We start from the raw sequence: 15,913 nt of genomic DNA, 5'->3' as shown, positions 1-15,913 counted from the left end.
TTTCCCTTTTTAGCGGTTTTCATAACATGTGTTGCACCGAATATCAAATGCGCCTAAAATAAACACGCCATTAAGCAGATGTCCGTTGATGCGTCTCAGCGGTAGTTGGACGTTAAACGTTGAATAAATTATGCGATACTTGTAATTTAAACGTTGAATAAATTATGCGATACTTGTAATTTAAACGTTGAATAAATTATGCGATACTTGTAATTTCCGTCCTTATTCCAACTTGTTCATTCATCGATGCCATAAAAACCTTTAAGCAATCTTTTTCTGCTCGTTCTTTGTGGGTCGAAATGCAAAGAAGGAAACTCGTCATTATCACCACCTACTCTTATTGATGCAAAGAGCCTCGGTTAGATTTCGACAGTGGTCCCTATCTTGAGCTTTTAAATCGTTAGGCCTACTTTTCCATACGTCATCTAACTCATCATCACCACCACCCTCTACATTGACTATTGACTCAAAGGGCCCCGGCTAGATTTCGCCAGTCGTCTCTATCTTAAACTTTTAAATCACTAGGCCTACAGTACTTCTCTCATCGCTTCATAATCCTCAGCCATATAGGCATGGGTCTTTCAACTTTAATATTAAAGTGCCTTCTATACTGTATATAACAGAATAAGTACCATGGTCCTGGATGTCAATTCTTGCCGAATCTAACATCCGTGATACTTAGTCAATTCAGCCAATCGTTATCGATCTCGCCATTCATATTTAGTGAAAAAAGGGCACAATTGGTATCTTGGACATTGATAACCTCTTCGCAATAATCTAATCTACAAACGTTAGTCCCCTTGTTATTTGAATCCCCCCTTGCGAGAATTAAAGACATTTTAAAGAAGAAACGCATCGGGATTTCTGTCACAGACAGATCTTTTGTTATAAAAGAATAAAATCTATACTAAAGGTGCCATCTATTATCGTTAAATTGTAATTTTGTACTTGGTCTGAATGGTACAGCGGAATGATCTGTTGAAAATATATAAATATAGGCATACAGTTAATTCTAATAGTCAGGCTTTTTCCATCACGAGGCTCAGTACTACACAGTGACCAAGTTGTGGAATGATCTTCCAAATCGGGTAGTTGAATCAAACTTGCAATGATTTTTTTTTTTATGTTGAACAGCCTGACATAAGTCTGTTTTAATGTTAGTGTTTTTAAAATAATTTATTTTAATTGTTCATTACGAAAGCAATAAAACTTAGCCAATAACTTTAAATTGGGACACTAGAAACAATTTAGTGGCAATTGCCGTAAAATTATTATAGAGCTTGTCATTTTCAAACTCGCGTTAGAGAGAAGGCCGGTTAGGAGATTGTGAATGTAAAGAATCGTTTGTTTTAAGTTACTTTCATTAGAGATGATGTAATTTTGTACATACAGTATATTGGCGCTAAACAAACTAAACTAAACTAAACGATTACCATTGTGTAAGTTTTACATAAAGTTCGAAGAATGATGAGACAGAAGGGGAGATATCAACCCCTCTCTCTCTCTCTCTCTCTCTCTCTCTCTCTCTCTCTCTCTCTCTCTCGTAGAAATATCGAAAGTTCCCAGTAAAGTTTTGTAATTTAAATAATGTATAAACTATTTATCACCTAATCCTTCCCCCATTTCTCCATCATCCGTGTCTTCCTTCTAACGCTACCAGGAAATCGCCGCTTGTAACTCCACTCGTCTGTCAAAAAGCGATTTCGCACTATACGTTTCTAAAGTAAACACTCTTACATGAATCATTCAAAATTGCAACAGAAACTACAACATCAAAGGTTATCCAAACAAAGAGAACGCCTTCCGGGAACCCATTCATGTTTATTTTCATGAAGTTTAAAGGTCATTCATGAATAGCAAACACAATGCTCTCAAGACTGACCTTATATACATATGATCAGCGCCCAAGCCCCCTCCTCCCATCCCAGCTAAGATCAGGGAGGGCCAGGCAATGGCTGCTGATGACTCAGCAGGTAGACCAAGTATCCCCAAAACCCCCTATCAAGATAGTGAAGTTGCAGACATTACAAGAAACTATCGACCTAGAGCGGGTATTGAACCCCATTCTAGCAGATCGCCAGGCAAGGGCTTTTCCATTAGGCTACCACAACCCTGTAATAAGCTACAATCACTAAATTGAAGGCTTTGAGATGAAAAGAACTGGTTCCTACATTAAGTGCTATATGCATATATTACAGGGGAATTCCCTAAGTGTCATCTTCGAAACGAGAGTACTTAACATAGAAAAGCATTGACTGCTAACTGATAATATCTCGCGCTTTTAAACACTTTACGCTCATTGTTTCCTGGCTTCACACCCTTCTCACTTTGCAAAGAAGACAGCCTTTCTCAGTCTGCCAAAACGAGAGGCTTTTTTAAAAACACCATCCTAATAGTAACCTGGCACTCGACCTTTCACGTCTGGCCAATGTCAAACAGCTTAAACTATTACGTAAGAAAAGATAAAACATTATTGTTTATGCTCTATTATATTCCACACTAGACAAGGCCAAGTCATCCATTGTAGCAATAGGAATACTTAAGATTAGAAAGTGGAAAGCGTGGCGTGATTGGACACTTTTATGTACCATCGACGCAGTTTATGTATTTCTAGTGTATTCGACCCGTGGTACATGACGGCTAAAAATTTAGATGGAAACATGGACACGCACCCCTCCCATCAGGGTATGACTACATCTTATCCCCCATACCCGAGGGACTGGGGAAAGCTGGTTGTGACCGAAAAATAATCACACACACACACACACACACACACATACATACATACATACTGGTTCTTTATTATATAGGGGCGATTCTGCAGGGGTGGGGGGAGACTTCAACTATGTTGAGGTTGGGCTTGCTAGTGTCCCTATAAACACTGTCCCTTATCAATCAGGTCTACAGCTTCACTGACGGGGGCGTTAGTCTTAACAGGGCTGCCCCAGGCAAGGAGTTCTAAAACGAACGAACGACGGGGGACGTCAGTGCATATGGGCTCAACATCCTTGGAGGCAAAAGCTGCAGCACATGTGGAATCCTTCAAATGAGCGTCCTATTCGTTGACACTTTTACCCAACGGACGGACTTCGAAATTTTGTTCCTGCATTTTTCCCTGTTGGAGCCCTTGGGCTTAAAGCATCTTGCTTTTCCAACTAGGGTTGTAGCTTGGCTAATAATAATAATAATAATAATAATAATAATAATAATAATTTGAAGCGATAGTGAAAGTGACCTATTATAAGGACACTGAATATTTTGTTCAATATCTGTACTTGTATATGTAATTGTACTGATATTTATTCCTCAATTGAAAAAAAAACGCTTAGATTATGTGGTTTCTTTTACCTCTCTCTTGAATGATTATACTTCCCCAGTTACTGCCAGAACGCAGTACTGCAGAAGAGAAAAGAACTATTGAAATAGTTCTTTATATTATTATTTTATGATTATTATTTATATTTGATCGAACGCTTGTAATGAACCAAAGAGGTTCTAGCAATTAATCCAACTATAACGAAGGAATAAAGCAAATATAACGACACTTGGGAATAATTAATAACGAATAGCTACCGACTTACCAGAGTTAATGCGCGTAATGAATAGACCAAACTGTTGCATTACCTGGATTTAATATATCCTTTTATCGACCAGCATCTACCGTACACACCTGCATACGGGTGCCGGCTGACATTTGAAAAACCTTAACAAATATTGATCCTCGGCTGAGAGTATGGAAGTCAATGAGTAATGTGGATTATGTATTCGTACTGTTTGGCAGAGCGTCCGGGTAATGAGTCAGCCAACACTTGTTCATATTACCGTTATTCCTCTTCGCATATAATGTTTGTATAATATATATATATATATATATATATATATATATATATATATATATATATGTATATATATAATTATTTTCATGATAAGTCTCATCAGATTTATTTTAAGACATAAGTGGGTATGGGATCAAACCCCCCCCCTCTCTCTCTCTCTCTCTCTCTCTCTCTCTCTCTCTCTCTCTCTCTCTCTCTCTCTCTCTCTCTCTCAAATCTACTAATTTATGCTAACCTTTTAATTGTTTCCCATGACGTGACTTAATTTCTCTCTCTCTCTCTCTCTCTCTCTCTCTCTCTCTCTCTCTCTCTCTCTCTCTCTCTCTCTCTCAAATCTACTAATTTATGCTAACCTTTTAATTGTTTCTCATGACGTGACTTAATTTCTCTCTCTCTCTCTCTCTCTCTCTCTCTCTCTCTCTCTCTCTCTCTCTCTCTCTCTCTCTCTCTCTCAAATCTACTAATTTATGCTACCCTTTTAATTGCTTCCCATGATGTGGCTCTCCCTCTCTCTCTCTCTCTCTCTCTCTCTCTCTCTCTCTCTCTCTCTCTCTCTCTCTCTCTCTCTCTCTCTCTCTCTCTCAGGTCGACTAATTTATGTTTTCAACTGTTTCCCATGACGTGTCTTTTAATAATCTCTCTCTCTCTCTCTCTCTCTCTCTCTGTGATTGAATGTAATCAACAGGAAAATTTCCCCTTTAACCGTTATTATTATTATTTTTTTTATTATTATTATTACTAAAGCTATAACCCTTGTTGGAAAAGCAGGATGCTATAAGCACTAAGGTTTTAATAGGGAAAATAGCCCAGTGAGGAAAGGAAATAAGGAAACATAAAAAGATTATGCCTGAGTGTACCTTTCTGCAAGAAAACTCCGACATAAGACGTCTTGGTGAAAGACCATGGTACAGAGGCTATGGCTCTACCTAAGACTTGAGAGAACAATGGTTTGATTTTGTAGTGCCCTTCTAGAAGAGCTGCTTACCATACCTAAGAGTCTCTTCTACCCTTACCAAGTGGAAAGTAGTCACTGAACAATTACAGTGCAGTAGTTAGCCCCTGAAGTGAAGAAGAATCTTAGTGTTGTCAGGTGTTTGAGTAAGGGGAGAATGTGTAAAGAAAAAGCCACACTTCGATGTATGTGTAGGAAAATAAAAAAATAAGCCGTAACCAGAGGTGGACCCAATCAAAGTACCCAATAAATATCTTGTGGTAGTATCTCAACGGGTAGATGGTGCCCTGGGCAACCTACTACCTACTGTATGTGTGTGGTATGATGTGCCATAACAACTGAGGGTGTATCATAATCATTAAATAACTTCAACTTTGAAAGAGCTTATTGACAATATGCTGCTTTTTTTATCCAGGTGCATTATTGTCATGATGTTAAAACAATTTTTACATTATTGTTGGTAATATTGTCTCTTAAAAAGTTTAAGCGTAACTTTTAACTCTAGGGTTGTTTTGGCGATTATTAACATCTTCGTTTATTACAGGTAAATTACGCAAGAACCCGGGAACATCTCTAATATTGGATATGATGTGAACAAGACTCCTTAAAGACTCCTTGTCAAACCTAACCCCGAGGATTAACATCTCGTTTTCTTCTGAATACAGGTAAATGGCAGGTATATACTATAGTCAATTTTTTATGTGAGGTCGATGTGCACCGACTCGCAGGGGTGCCCTTTTAGCTGGGAAAAGTTTCCTATTAGCTGATTGGTCGGAAGTATTCGGACAAAAATACTTCCGACCAATCAGCTATTAGGAAACTTTTTCCGAGCTAAAAGGGCACCCCTGCGAGTCTGTACCAATCTACCTCACTAATAAAATTGACTATACTGTAGTTGTTTTCATTCCAATAACCTTCTTTCAATTGATTTTTAAATTGGCTCATAAAATGACGCTGTTTATATGAAGGTCAACATCTAGGGGTTTTTTTATGATTTATTTTCCTTTTACTCTTCATAAAATTTTTTGCTTTTGTAGAGGCTTGCATAATGTGAATAACATGAGTTCGTCCAGTCAACTTTATATGCTTTAACAGAAAAAATCCGCCGTTTAGTTCTCATTTTCTATATAAATCTCTTGTCGGGTGTTCAAGAACTTCTCATAGTCTTAGGGTGTGAAAAATCAAAATAAGGTTATCAGCATTGCTATTCTTAATGACATTTGTATAGAATTTTTATATGGCCATATTTTGCGTTTTATATCATTTTTTGGTTCATTGTATCTCCACTACATAATAAATACCCACACACACACACACACACACACACACACACACACACACACATATATATATATATATATATATATATATATATACTAGTATACAGTATATGTACAGTATATTTATGTATATATTATACTGTATACACATGTATCTATATATACTATATATATATATATATATATATATATATATATATATATATATATAGTAAATTATATGCTGGTCTGTGTATATATATGATTATATGTATTTATATATACTTTATATGAGTGTATTTATATAAGTACACACACACACACACATATATATATATATATATATATATATATATATATATATATATATATATATATTTATTTATTTATTTATAACTGCATGCTTGAATGGGATAATTAAAACAAGAAGGCTGTCCGTATTTATGTTTAATAATTATCTGGATTCTTTTTGTTTTCTTGCCGTCTTGATATTCTTTTTATATTATAGATTTTGATATTAGGGTCATATCTTTTTGCCTTTTTTTCTAAAGAAAATTTTACTATTGAAGTGGTTTACTCGAGAACTAGAACTGTCATAACTCTATTTTGAATATATATAAACTGATCAGATGTATTTATAACAATAAAATCGCAATCCAGAGTATTAATTTTTGTCTAGTTCTTTTATGTGTATCGAAAACTATGCTTATTTGTTATTGCACCTTAATGGCATTTCTTATTTTCTCATTTGGGAAAGAAAATTTTAACTCGTTAGACCTACTCATTGAATTACTTTACTAGCTATTTTATGTTTCATAACTGATTGTTTTAATGAAAGGTTGCATAATTATGGAATTTTCGTATACAGTACTCTTAGATTCGAAAAATATTGTTATCAGTTCTTGAAGACGATTCCAAATGATAATTGCTAATTGGGTATTTCTTTTTCAGACTATCTAAAAAGATGAATATGGATCTTATAAAACGAAGATTGAGAGGGAAACAGATGATGATTGACGGTCTAAGATCTGAGAATGCCCTCTTAAGGCAATCTCTAGTTCAGAGGAGGCCTATTGTAATACAGGATAGTCAAGGGACCTGTTCATCTAATGTGGTCCAATCAAGTAATTCAGCGAGTAGCTTGGATGTTCCCCCTAACCGGTGTGTAACTCAACTCCAGGGATCAAATAATTCAGCGAGTAGCTTGGATGTTCCCCCTAACCGGTGTGTAACTCAACTCCAGGGATCAAGTAATTCAGCGAGTAGCTTGGATGTTCCCCCTAACCGGTGTGTAACTCAACTCCAGGGTCATAGCGTAGTCCAACAAAACCAGGAGACGCAAGTTCCACATGAAAAGCAAATCCGACAACACTCGACTGGAAATAAACAGGATGCTGTACCCCAAAGGCAACAACACGCGATGCCTTCATCCTCCAAAGCAAAACAAATACCTACACAGCCAGTTGTGCAATATGCAGCAGCTTATTTAGAAGAAATTGAATCATTTTTCCATAATATAGAAAATCAGTTGCAGTCATCTCAGAATGAAGGGAATGGAAAACAATCGGCTTCAATATCTGGGCAAACCCAACAGTCCAGTAACCAAACTCACTCAAATGAACATATCGAAACAAATGTAGATGTAGAAGTTACTTATGTCACTTCGGTAAGAGCAGTGCAAACCCAGAAGAGAACTCCAAATCTGCAACCAATACAAATAGATAAAGGAAACAATCCATGTCAAACAGTGCCACAGCAGAACATGCAGAGATCTTCATTACCTAAACAGACTTACAATACCTTTACTCACAACACTCAGACATCACAACATCCTTCACAGCAGTCTGCTCAAGGTCTTCAGAGCGCAAACCAAGTGCATACAAATTCAACTGGGAAACATCTGTTACCTCAGTATTCTCCACAGCAGCATTTTGTTAGAGGTCCTCATCCCCATGAGCACTTGCATAAAAATCCTTCTATGAATCTTCAGTTACCAAATCATTCCCCACAGACGTTTCTTTTACAGAGGCACCAAAATCCTCAGCAAATTAATAATTCCCTTCCTCAAAGTCATCATTCAACACAGCATTCCCCACAAGCTCATTTTCAAAACGCTCAACAAATACCTAACAATGCTAGTCATAATGTACATCCCTCATTGCAATCTCCACAGTCCCAAATCCAAAGGTTTCATAATCCTCAGCAAATACAAAGAAATGCTAATTATAATGTTCAGCCATCACAGCAACATCTTCAATGGCCTTTTGTCCAGCAACCAAGCGGTAACAGTACCCATCGTTTCCAACCCCCACAGCACTCGCCACACCAGCCCTTTCAAGGGCCTCCAAATGTTATGCTACCTCATCAATCTCCGTCTATAGGGCCATTACCTCAACAGGCCAAATCTATCCAAGTGTATTCCAATAGTCAACAAAGTCTACAAAGACAGCAACCACCGCCATCACAGTTTGGAAATCCGCAGTCAATAGGTAATGTTCAGACAAATCATCCTCCGTTACAAAGACCCAATCTTCCATCTGAAACTTTTCATAGACCTCAGCATTCTTCTCAAAATCAAGACCAAAGACCCAAACATGCGAGAGTTATGCCTCCTCCACTTTATCGAGCACCATTCTTGCCCCAACAAAATCAACAACTTCACGTAACTCCACAGCATTCTCAGGGAGTATCTTTGTCCAACCAACAAATGTCATTGAGCCACGGGTATGAACAGGCACACGGATCTCAAAGATCACATGTCAGTAGTACAAAAAGAAAGCAACAAATTATAAGTGAAGATAAAAGAATCGGTGATCCTAGCAGCATTCAAAATTCTCTAGGTAATACGCACGCTTCACGTACCAACTCTCCAAATTCTCCACTACAAAACAAAGAGCCCCACATAACTCAACCTCAGGCATCCCCATCAAATCGCATTGAAAGGCATAAAAATATTTCGTCACCTGTAATGGAGAGCGACCAAAAAATAGTGCGGAGAAATCAGCAAACATCTGATTCGCTTCCAAGTACATCTACTGGGCAAAATAGTTCTTGTACTCAAAATAAAGATGTTTCCGAAAATGAAGAAGCAAGGGAAGTACAAGAACAAATAAGTACAGTTATGTGTCAGGAGGAGAAGTCAATTTTAGTAGAAACTAGTAAACAAAACACACAATATGTTGAAGGGCCATTTTTAGGAATAGTTAAGGAGGAACCGTTAAGTGAGTTGCCCGATTGTAGTATGGGAACAAATCATCAATGGAGTAATATTGGAAAGAAAATAAATATTGAGGACTCTCTTGGGGTTTCAGAATTCTTTCATCTTGAAGAGATCACCGACTCTGTTCCTGTAGCCAAGTTGTCTAATAGGCCAGAAATCATTAGTGGTCCCAAGAAGAAAAGTTCCGTTAGAGAATCAAGTTTGGACAGAAATACAGATCTTCCTCCACAGTCCATAATAACACCACCACAGACTCCTCCAACACCTATTCCTTCAACGTCAGCCAGAGGTGCATCACCTGGGTTAAGCCTTAATGCAACTCACGTTATGAAAGCATTAGCAAATCAGGCTTCCCATCATGCAGTGGTTGACTCTGATTTTACGTATTGCAGTTCTCTGCAAGATAATGAAAATATGCCAGTTCCTAACGGTGTTTCTGATGAGACTAAAGCCCCTATTGATAGTTTGCAAACTCTAAATAGTACATTTTGTCAAAGAAATAAATCAAACGAGTCCGCTAGTTTTCCAAGTAAACCCGAAATCACAGATACATTAGATGGAAATTCAGAAGACCATAGGAGTATATCTGAGACAAGTGACAAAGGGTCAGACGATTTGGAAGTACATTTTTCAGTTGGTGATTCAAGAGAACACAGTAGTAATATATGTAAGTCAAGTGAGAAAGGGTCAGGCGACTTGGAAGTAAAAATTTCACTGGAAAATAACAAGAATGATCCACAAGGAATCTCAGACCATGCCACTACTTTAGCTTCTCCCAGTCCAGATGATGATACCAGGCTTATTAAAGCTCCAGATAATAGCCCTCAAGAAGAATTGGAAGACCAAAAACTATGCGCCAGCAATTCGGTGAAGATAGATAAGAATAGCAAGCTGTCAGATTGCCAGGAGTTTTCATTTCCTAAAAATAGAAATTCACAGGAGTCAAGTAGTTCTAAAGAAGAAATAAGTTTAGAGCAAGTTTGTAAAGAAGCAATACGTTTAGAGCAAGCAATTACGCCAGCAGTGTCTTCAAATATCGAATGTTCAGAAGTATGTCCGAATAACTCTTCAGGGTTTGATAAGCCAAGTGGAAATAGTTTTGATAAGGAAGGAAATAATGTAGATCGATGTCAGCCTGTAAGACATAAAGAGTGCGTGACAGATTCTCTCGATAGTGTAGAAAGATCACAACAGGTTGAATATTTAATAGAGACGGTAGAATCTGACTCGGTGAAAGGGGTTAATAATTCTTCTTTATTAGAAAATTCTTTATCGGACCTTGATGGTTTAGTGGAATATGTGCATATATCTGATTATCCAGACGAATGCGAAATAAAGTTTTCTCCAAAATATGAAAATGTTGATGAACAGACCGATTGTGAAGTCAGTGACAATGAATCAAATGTGTCTGAAAAAATGTGGAGGATTGAAAATGACATCGCGAGTAGGTATGACAATGACAGTGTACTTAAAATTTTTATTTCCGTAGATGAAGTAACTGGAAAGCTTACAGATCAAAAGGAAATTCCAGAGTGTTGCCCACTGTGTTATACAGATATATGCCCATCGACAATTACGGTCAGTGCTGTCACTTTTGATATGAAAGTTACATGCGTTGGTTGTAATTTAACTATATTAATGATTTGGGGGTCAGAGGCTAAAACTTGCTTTGACGATGAGCGGCCGTGCCCAAAGAGCAAAAAAAGAAAATTGAATAGTATTCCCAAATTATTATTTGTAAGACAGTAACTGACAGTTACGTTTGGATAGGTTTAGAAGTAAGATTTATATGCTGTCGTGAATACCATAACATATAATATCACCATCAGTTTAATCTACAAGCCAGGAATGTTTTAGTTTTGGTGGGTAAAATACTTGATTTTTATTACCTATCGGTGAAATGGCTTTTTAAATGTCATCTTGCTCATCTTACTATTAAATAAACTTTAAGTATAATTTTTAAAGGTGCTAATAAAATTTACATAATTAACTGGGTTATGACCTGGTTATCTTGTAAGTACTATACTTGACTGTATATCTGTATCAGATACTGAATTATATATATTATGTCTACTGTGTATATATATGTTGTGCCTTTAACACATTGATGCTGGACACATCACATGTTAGTGAAATAAGTGAATTATATTTCCAGAAGGTTGTTTAAAATTTCCTTTATTTTATATACGTTTTTCTATGAAAGCAAAATGTTAAGAGAACTAGTCATAGGTATATGTACTGTTGGTAATACTTTACCAATGGATTAAAAGTTTGAGATGTTTCTTTTATTTTCACAAAGTTGTTTTTTCGACAATCTCGGTTATTTTGAGATTGAAAATGCCACTTAGATACATTGTTTTCTTGTTATAATGTCAAATTCAGCCTCTGTAACTTTGAAATTTCCACTTTAGTTAGTGTTCTCGTGTTATATTGAAATTTCCACTTTAGTTACAGTGTTCTCGTGTTATATTGTCAAATTCAGCCTCGTTAACTTTGAAATTTCCACTTAAGTTACAGTGTTCTCGTGTTATATTGTCAAATTCAGCCTCGGTAACTTTGAAATTTCCACTTTAGTTACAGTGTTCTCGTGTTATATTGTCAAATTCAGCCTCGGTAACTTCGAAATTTCCACTTTAGTTAAAGTGTTCTCGTGTTATATTATCAAGTTAAAATTTCCACTTTAGTTAGTGTTCTCGTGTTATACTGTCAAATTCAGCCTCGGTAACTTTGAAATTTCCACTTTAGTTACAGTGTTCTCGTGTTATACTGTCAAATTCAGCCTCGGTAACTTTGAAATTTCCACTTTAGTTACAGTGTTCTCGTGTTATACTGTCAAATTCAGCCTCGGTAACTTTGAAATTTCCACTTTAGTTACAGTGTTCTCGTGTTATACTGTCAAATTCAGACTCGGTAACTTTGAAATTTCCACTTTAGTTACAGTGTTTTCTTGTTATAATGTCAAATTCAGCCTCTGTAACTTTGAAATTGCCACTTTAGTTACAGTGTTCTCGTGTTATAATGTCAAATTCAGCCTCTGTAACTTTGAAATTTCCACTTTAGTTACAGTGTTCTCATGTTATAAGGTCAAATTCAGCCTCTGTAACTTTGAAATTGCCACTTTAGTCAGTGTTTTCTTGTTATAATTTCAAATTCAGCCTCTGTAACTTTGAAATTTCCACTTTAGTCACAGTGTTTTCTTGTTATAATTTCAAATTCAGCCTCTGTAACTTTGAAATTTCCACTTTAGTTAGTGTTCTCATGTTATAATGTCAAATTCAGCCTCTGTAACTTTGAAATTGCCACTTTAGTCACAGTGTTTTCTTGTTATAATGTCAAATTCAGCCTCAGTAACTTTGAAATTTCCACTTTAGTTACAGTGTTCTCATGTTATAATGTCAAATTCAGCCTCTGTAACTTTGAAATTGCCACTTTAGTCACAGTGTTTTCTTGTTATAATTTCAAATTCAGCCTCTGTATCTTTTCTCAGCGATAGATGAAAAATCCTCATTCGGAGGATAAGACTTATAAGATTCATTCAACATTATTCATTCATTCATTCATTAAAAGATCAATTTTATTTCGATATAATGGCAGATTTTGCTTGGAGGAGTCTCATCTCGAAACTTTTTCATTGTTTTTTTTTATTAAAATGTATATACAGTATGCTCAAGTGAATAGATTCTATAAAAATATTCATGAATAAAATACCCCAATCCGTCTTTTTTGTGCAAAATATTTTTTTTAGTTTGTATTTGTTTTTTATAAATTTATATTTGTGTAGAAGTGTACAATAAACATATTGTATATGATAATGTCCTCTCATTTCCTATAAGCACACCGAGTTTAAGAATATAAAATAATTTGTTTAACATTTAATAAAAGTGTTAATATAAAAATAAAATTGTTACATTGAGGAATGCCATCAACATTTATTTTGAAATTAAACATTTAAAGGTAATAAGCAAAAACCCGGATGAGAAGGTCACACCTTATGGTTAATCTACGGACGAAAGAAGATTGTAATTCTTGCAAAGATAAGTTACATGGAAGGCCAGTGACTCTTCGCTTTGACAGTAATTCCTATCATGAAAGAAATCTCGAACTAGTAATACTGATCCAGGGGATTTCCATCTCTTGATTTTTTTTAAGAATAGCCTCTACTTCAAACACACTAAATTCATTCATGGGCAAATCAAGGTCTTCATCACTTTCAGGTATATCAATAAAATTATTCCCTTCGTATCTCCTATTCATAACTTCGTTAAAGTGTTCCATCCAACGTTGTCTTTCTTTTATCTTCGCACACCCCGAGAGAGATTAGTTCACCAAACTTTCATCTGGGCTCAACAAAGGACTAGATGAGTTGGAAAACCCAGGCCTACATGGCTGAGGACTATGAAGCGCGAAGTAGGAGATGATGAATGGAGAAGTATTGAATTAAAAGCTCAAAACTGGCGAAATCTAGCCAAGGCCCTTTGCATCAATAGGCTTAGGAGGAGATGGTGATGATGAATACTGATCAACAGATGTTTAGAATGCTTCTTGTATGGTATAGAACTGTTAATGTTTACTGGTGTTAAAACACAACACAACAATTGTATGTGATATCCCTCACTGCGGACTAAACAATGCCTCTTAATCACATTCCATTGTTCAACTACGTTTCTTAAATACTTCGACCTAATTGACATCTGACTAACGTTAACAATACCTTCAATGGAAATAGGGTGAAATCTGTAACATCTTCAGTGGGACAACAGACGACAATATTTAGGAATATTTCTTATTCTTGGATTAAAAGATCAAACAAACATTTACTCCATCCAATTAATGTTTTCACTCTTCCCAGTATCTTGTGTAATCAAATATAACTTTCACATTTGAAAGATGCAAGTAGTAGGTTGGCCGGGGCACAACCCATCCGTTCAGATACTACTGCTAGAGTCATGGGGTCCTTTGACCGGCAAGATAGTACTACATTGGATCATTCTGGGTACGATTAATTTTCCCTTTGCCTACACATACACCGAATAGTCTGACTTATTCTTTACACATTCTCCTCTGTCCTCATAAACTGACAACACTGGGATTACCAGACAATTATTCAGCTCTCAATGGGTTAACTACTGCTCTATAATTGTTCAGTGGATATTTTCCTATTGGTAAGGGTAGAAGAGAGACTTTAGCTATGGTAAGCAGCTCTTCTAGGAGAAGGAAAACTCCATAGTAAAACTGTTGTTCTCTAGTCTTGAGTAGTGCCATAGCCTCTGTACCTTGGTCTTCAACTGTCTTGGGTTAGATTCTCTTGTTTGAAGGTACAACGGGGCACAGTATTCTATCTTATATCTTTTCCTCTTGTTTCGTTAAAGTTTTCATAGTTTGTAAAGGAAATATTTACATCAATGTTGTTGCTGTTTTTAAAATATTTTATTTTTCCTTGTTTCCTTTCTCCACTGGGCTACTTTCCCTTTTGGAGCCCCTGGTCTTAACGCATCCGGCATTTCCAACTAGGGTTGTAGCTTAGCAAGTAATAATAATAATAATAATATGGTATATCATTATTCAAAGCAAGCTGTAATTCTGTTTTTAAAGGCTACTCATGTATGGCACAGACAATAAACGTGTTATTTGATCCGGGGGCAAAACGTCCAAGAGACTGGTCATTTATACATGATTAGCTTCAAGCTCTGACTAGAGAGAGTTAGGTTTCTGATGAGCTGGTAGGCCTATAATTCCAAGAGATTCAGAGTTCCGATGATCCTTCTATGTGCCAAACTCAAAGGCTCCAATTGGTGAAGAAGCTAATTGCACATAAATGACAGGTAAACTATAATAAGAGTTCTATCAACTTGCTTAAAAAGAAAAAAAAAATCCAAGTTTAAAAATTTCGTATTCCACCGATTCACGAAAGCGATTGGAATACTACTCGAAAATTAGTCCATGCCAGGAATAAAACCTCTGGTATAATACAGTACTGTATATGGCACTTACAATAAGCAAAGGTAAGACTACATGCAACTACAGTATGATCACTATAACGTAAACGTAAACATTCTGCACAATTAGCTAATTAGACAGTACTGCCAGATACTAATACAAAGAGCAGGGGTGTTGAATATAATAGGTTTTATCCAACAATTCGAACCGAGTCCACTGGTGAAGGCCAAGTAGGGAAAAGATTATATAAGAAAAAGAAAAAAAACATTACATAGGGAGATTTGCGAATGTTTTGAAATCACCTCTTTGTCTCCAGCACCGTCTGATCTACGGTCGTTACCCATCTCTATTTGGGGGTCCCTAACCTAACATAACCTCAATGCTTCATTCTCTTCTGAACTGGGCATCATGTTCTCTTACCCTTCCCGTATGTCATTTACTACACTATTAGAAAAAACCTGTAATTTCAATCGGAAATTCTATGTAAAAATATAGTTCTCAACTGCATTAAAGTAAAATACATTAGAACGTAATTTTCTCTTAGTTTGTTATTATCTTTTACGGGTTAGTAGCTGCAATATCACTTTACGTCAATACAGTGGTACCTCTACATACGAATTTAATTCGTTCCACAACCCACTTCGGATGTAGAAAATGTTCGGATGTAGAAACGAATTTTCCCATAAGAATACATGGTAATTCATTTAAT

The 15,913-nt window shown here is 36.2% G+C and overlaps 1 protein-coding gene across 2 annotated transcripts in view; it reads left to right on the top strand.

Annotated features, from left to right (window-relative positions):
- The window catches only part of LOC137642491 (uncharacterized), a 75,909-nt gene extending 62,836 nt beyond the window's left edge, over positions 1 to 13,073 (top strand). For both annotated transcript variants that reach the window (XM_068375085.1, XM_068375086.1), the window contains 2 exons: positions 5,333 to 5,453; positions 6,999 to 13,073. In XM_068375085.1, the coding sequence (XP_068231186.1) occupies positions 7,012 to 11,016 (4,005 nt within the window). In that variant the 5' untranslated portion in view covers positions 5,333 to 5,453; positions 6,999 to 7,011 and the 3' untranslated portion in view covers positions 11,017 to 13,073. The remainder of the gene's footprint in view (positions 1 to 5,332; positions 5,454 to 6,998) is intronic.
- The last annotated feature ends 2,840 nt before the right edge of the window (positions 13,074 to 15,913 follow it).

The sequence above is a fragment of the Palaemon carinicauda genome, chromosome 6, assembly GCF_036898095.1.
Source record: "Palaemon carinicauda isolate YSFRI2023 chromosome 6, ASM3689809v2, whole genome shotgun sequence".
NCBI lineage: Eukaryota > Metazoa > Arthropoda > Malacostraca > Decapoda > Palaemonidae > Palaemon > Palaemon carinicauda.
Note: the sequence above shows the minus strand (reverse complement) of the source record. Positions and strands in the feature narration are given on the sequence as shown.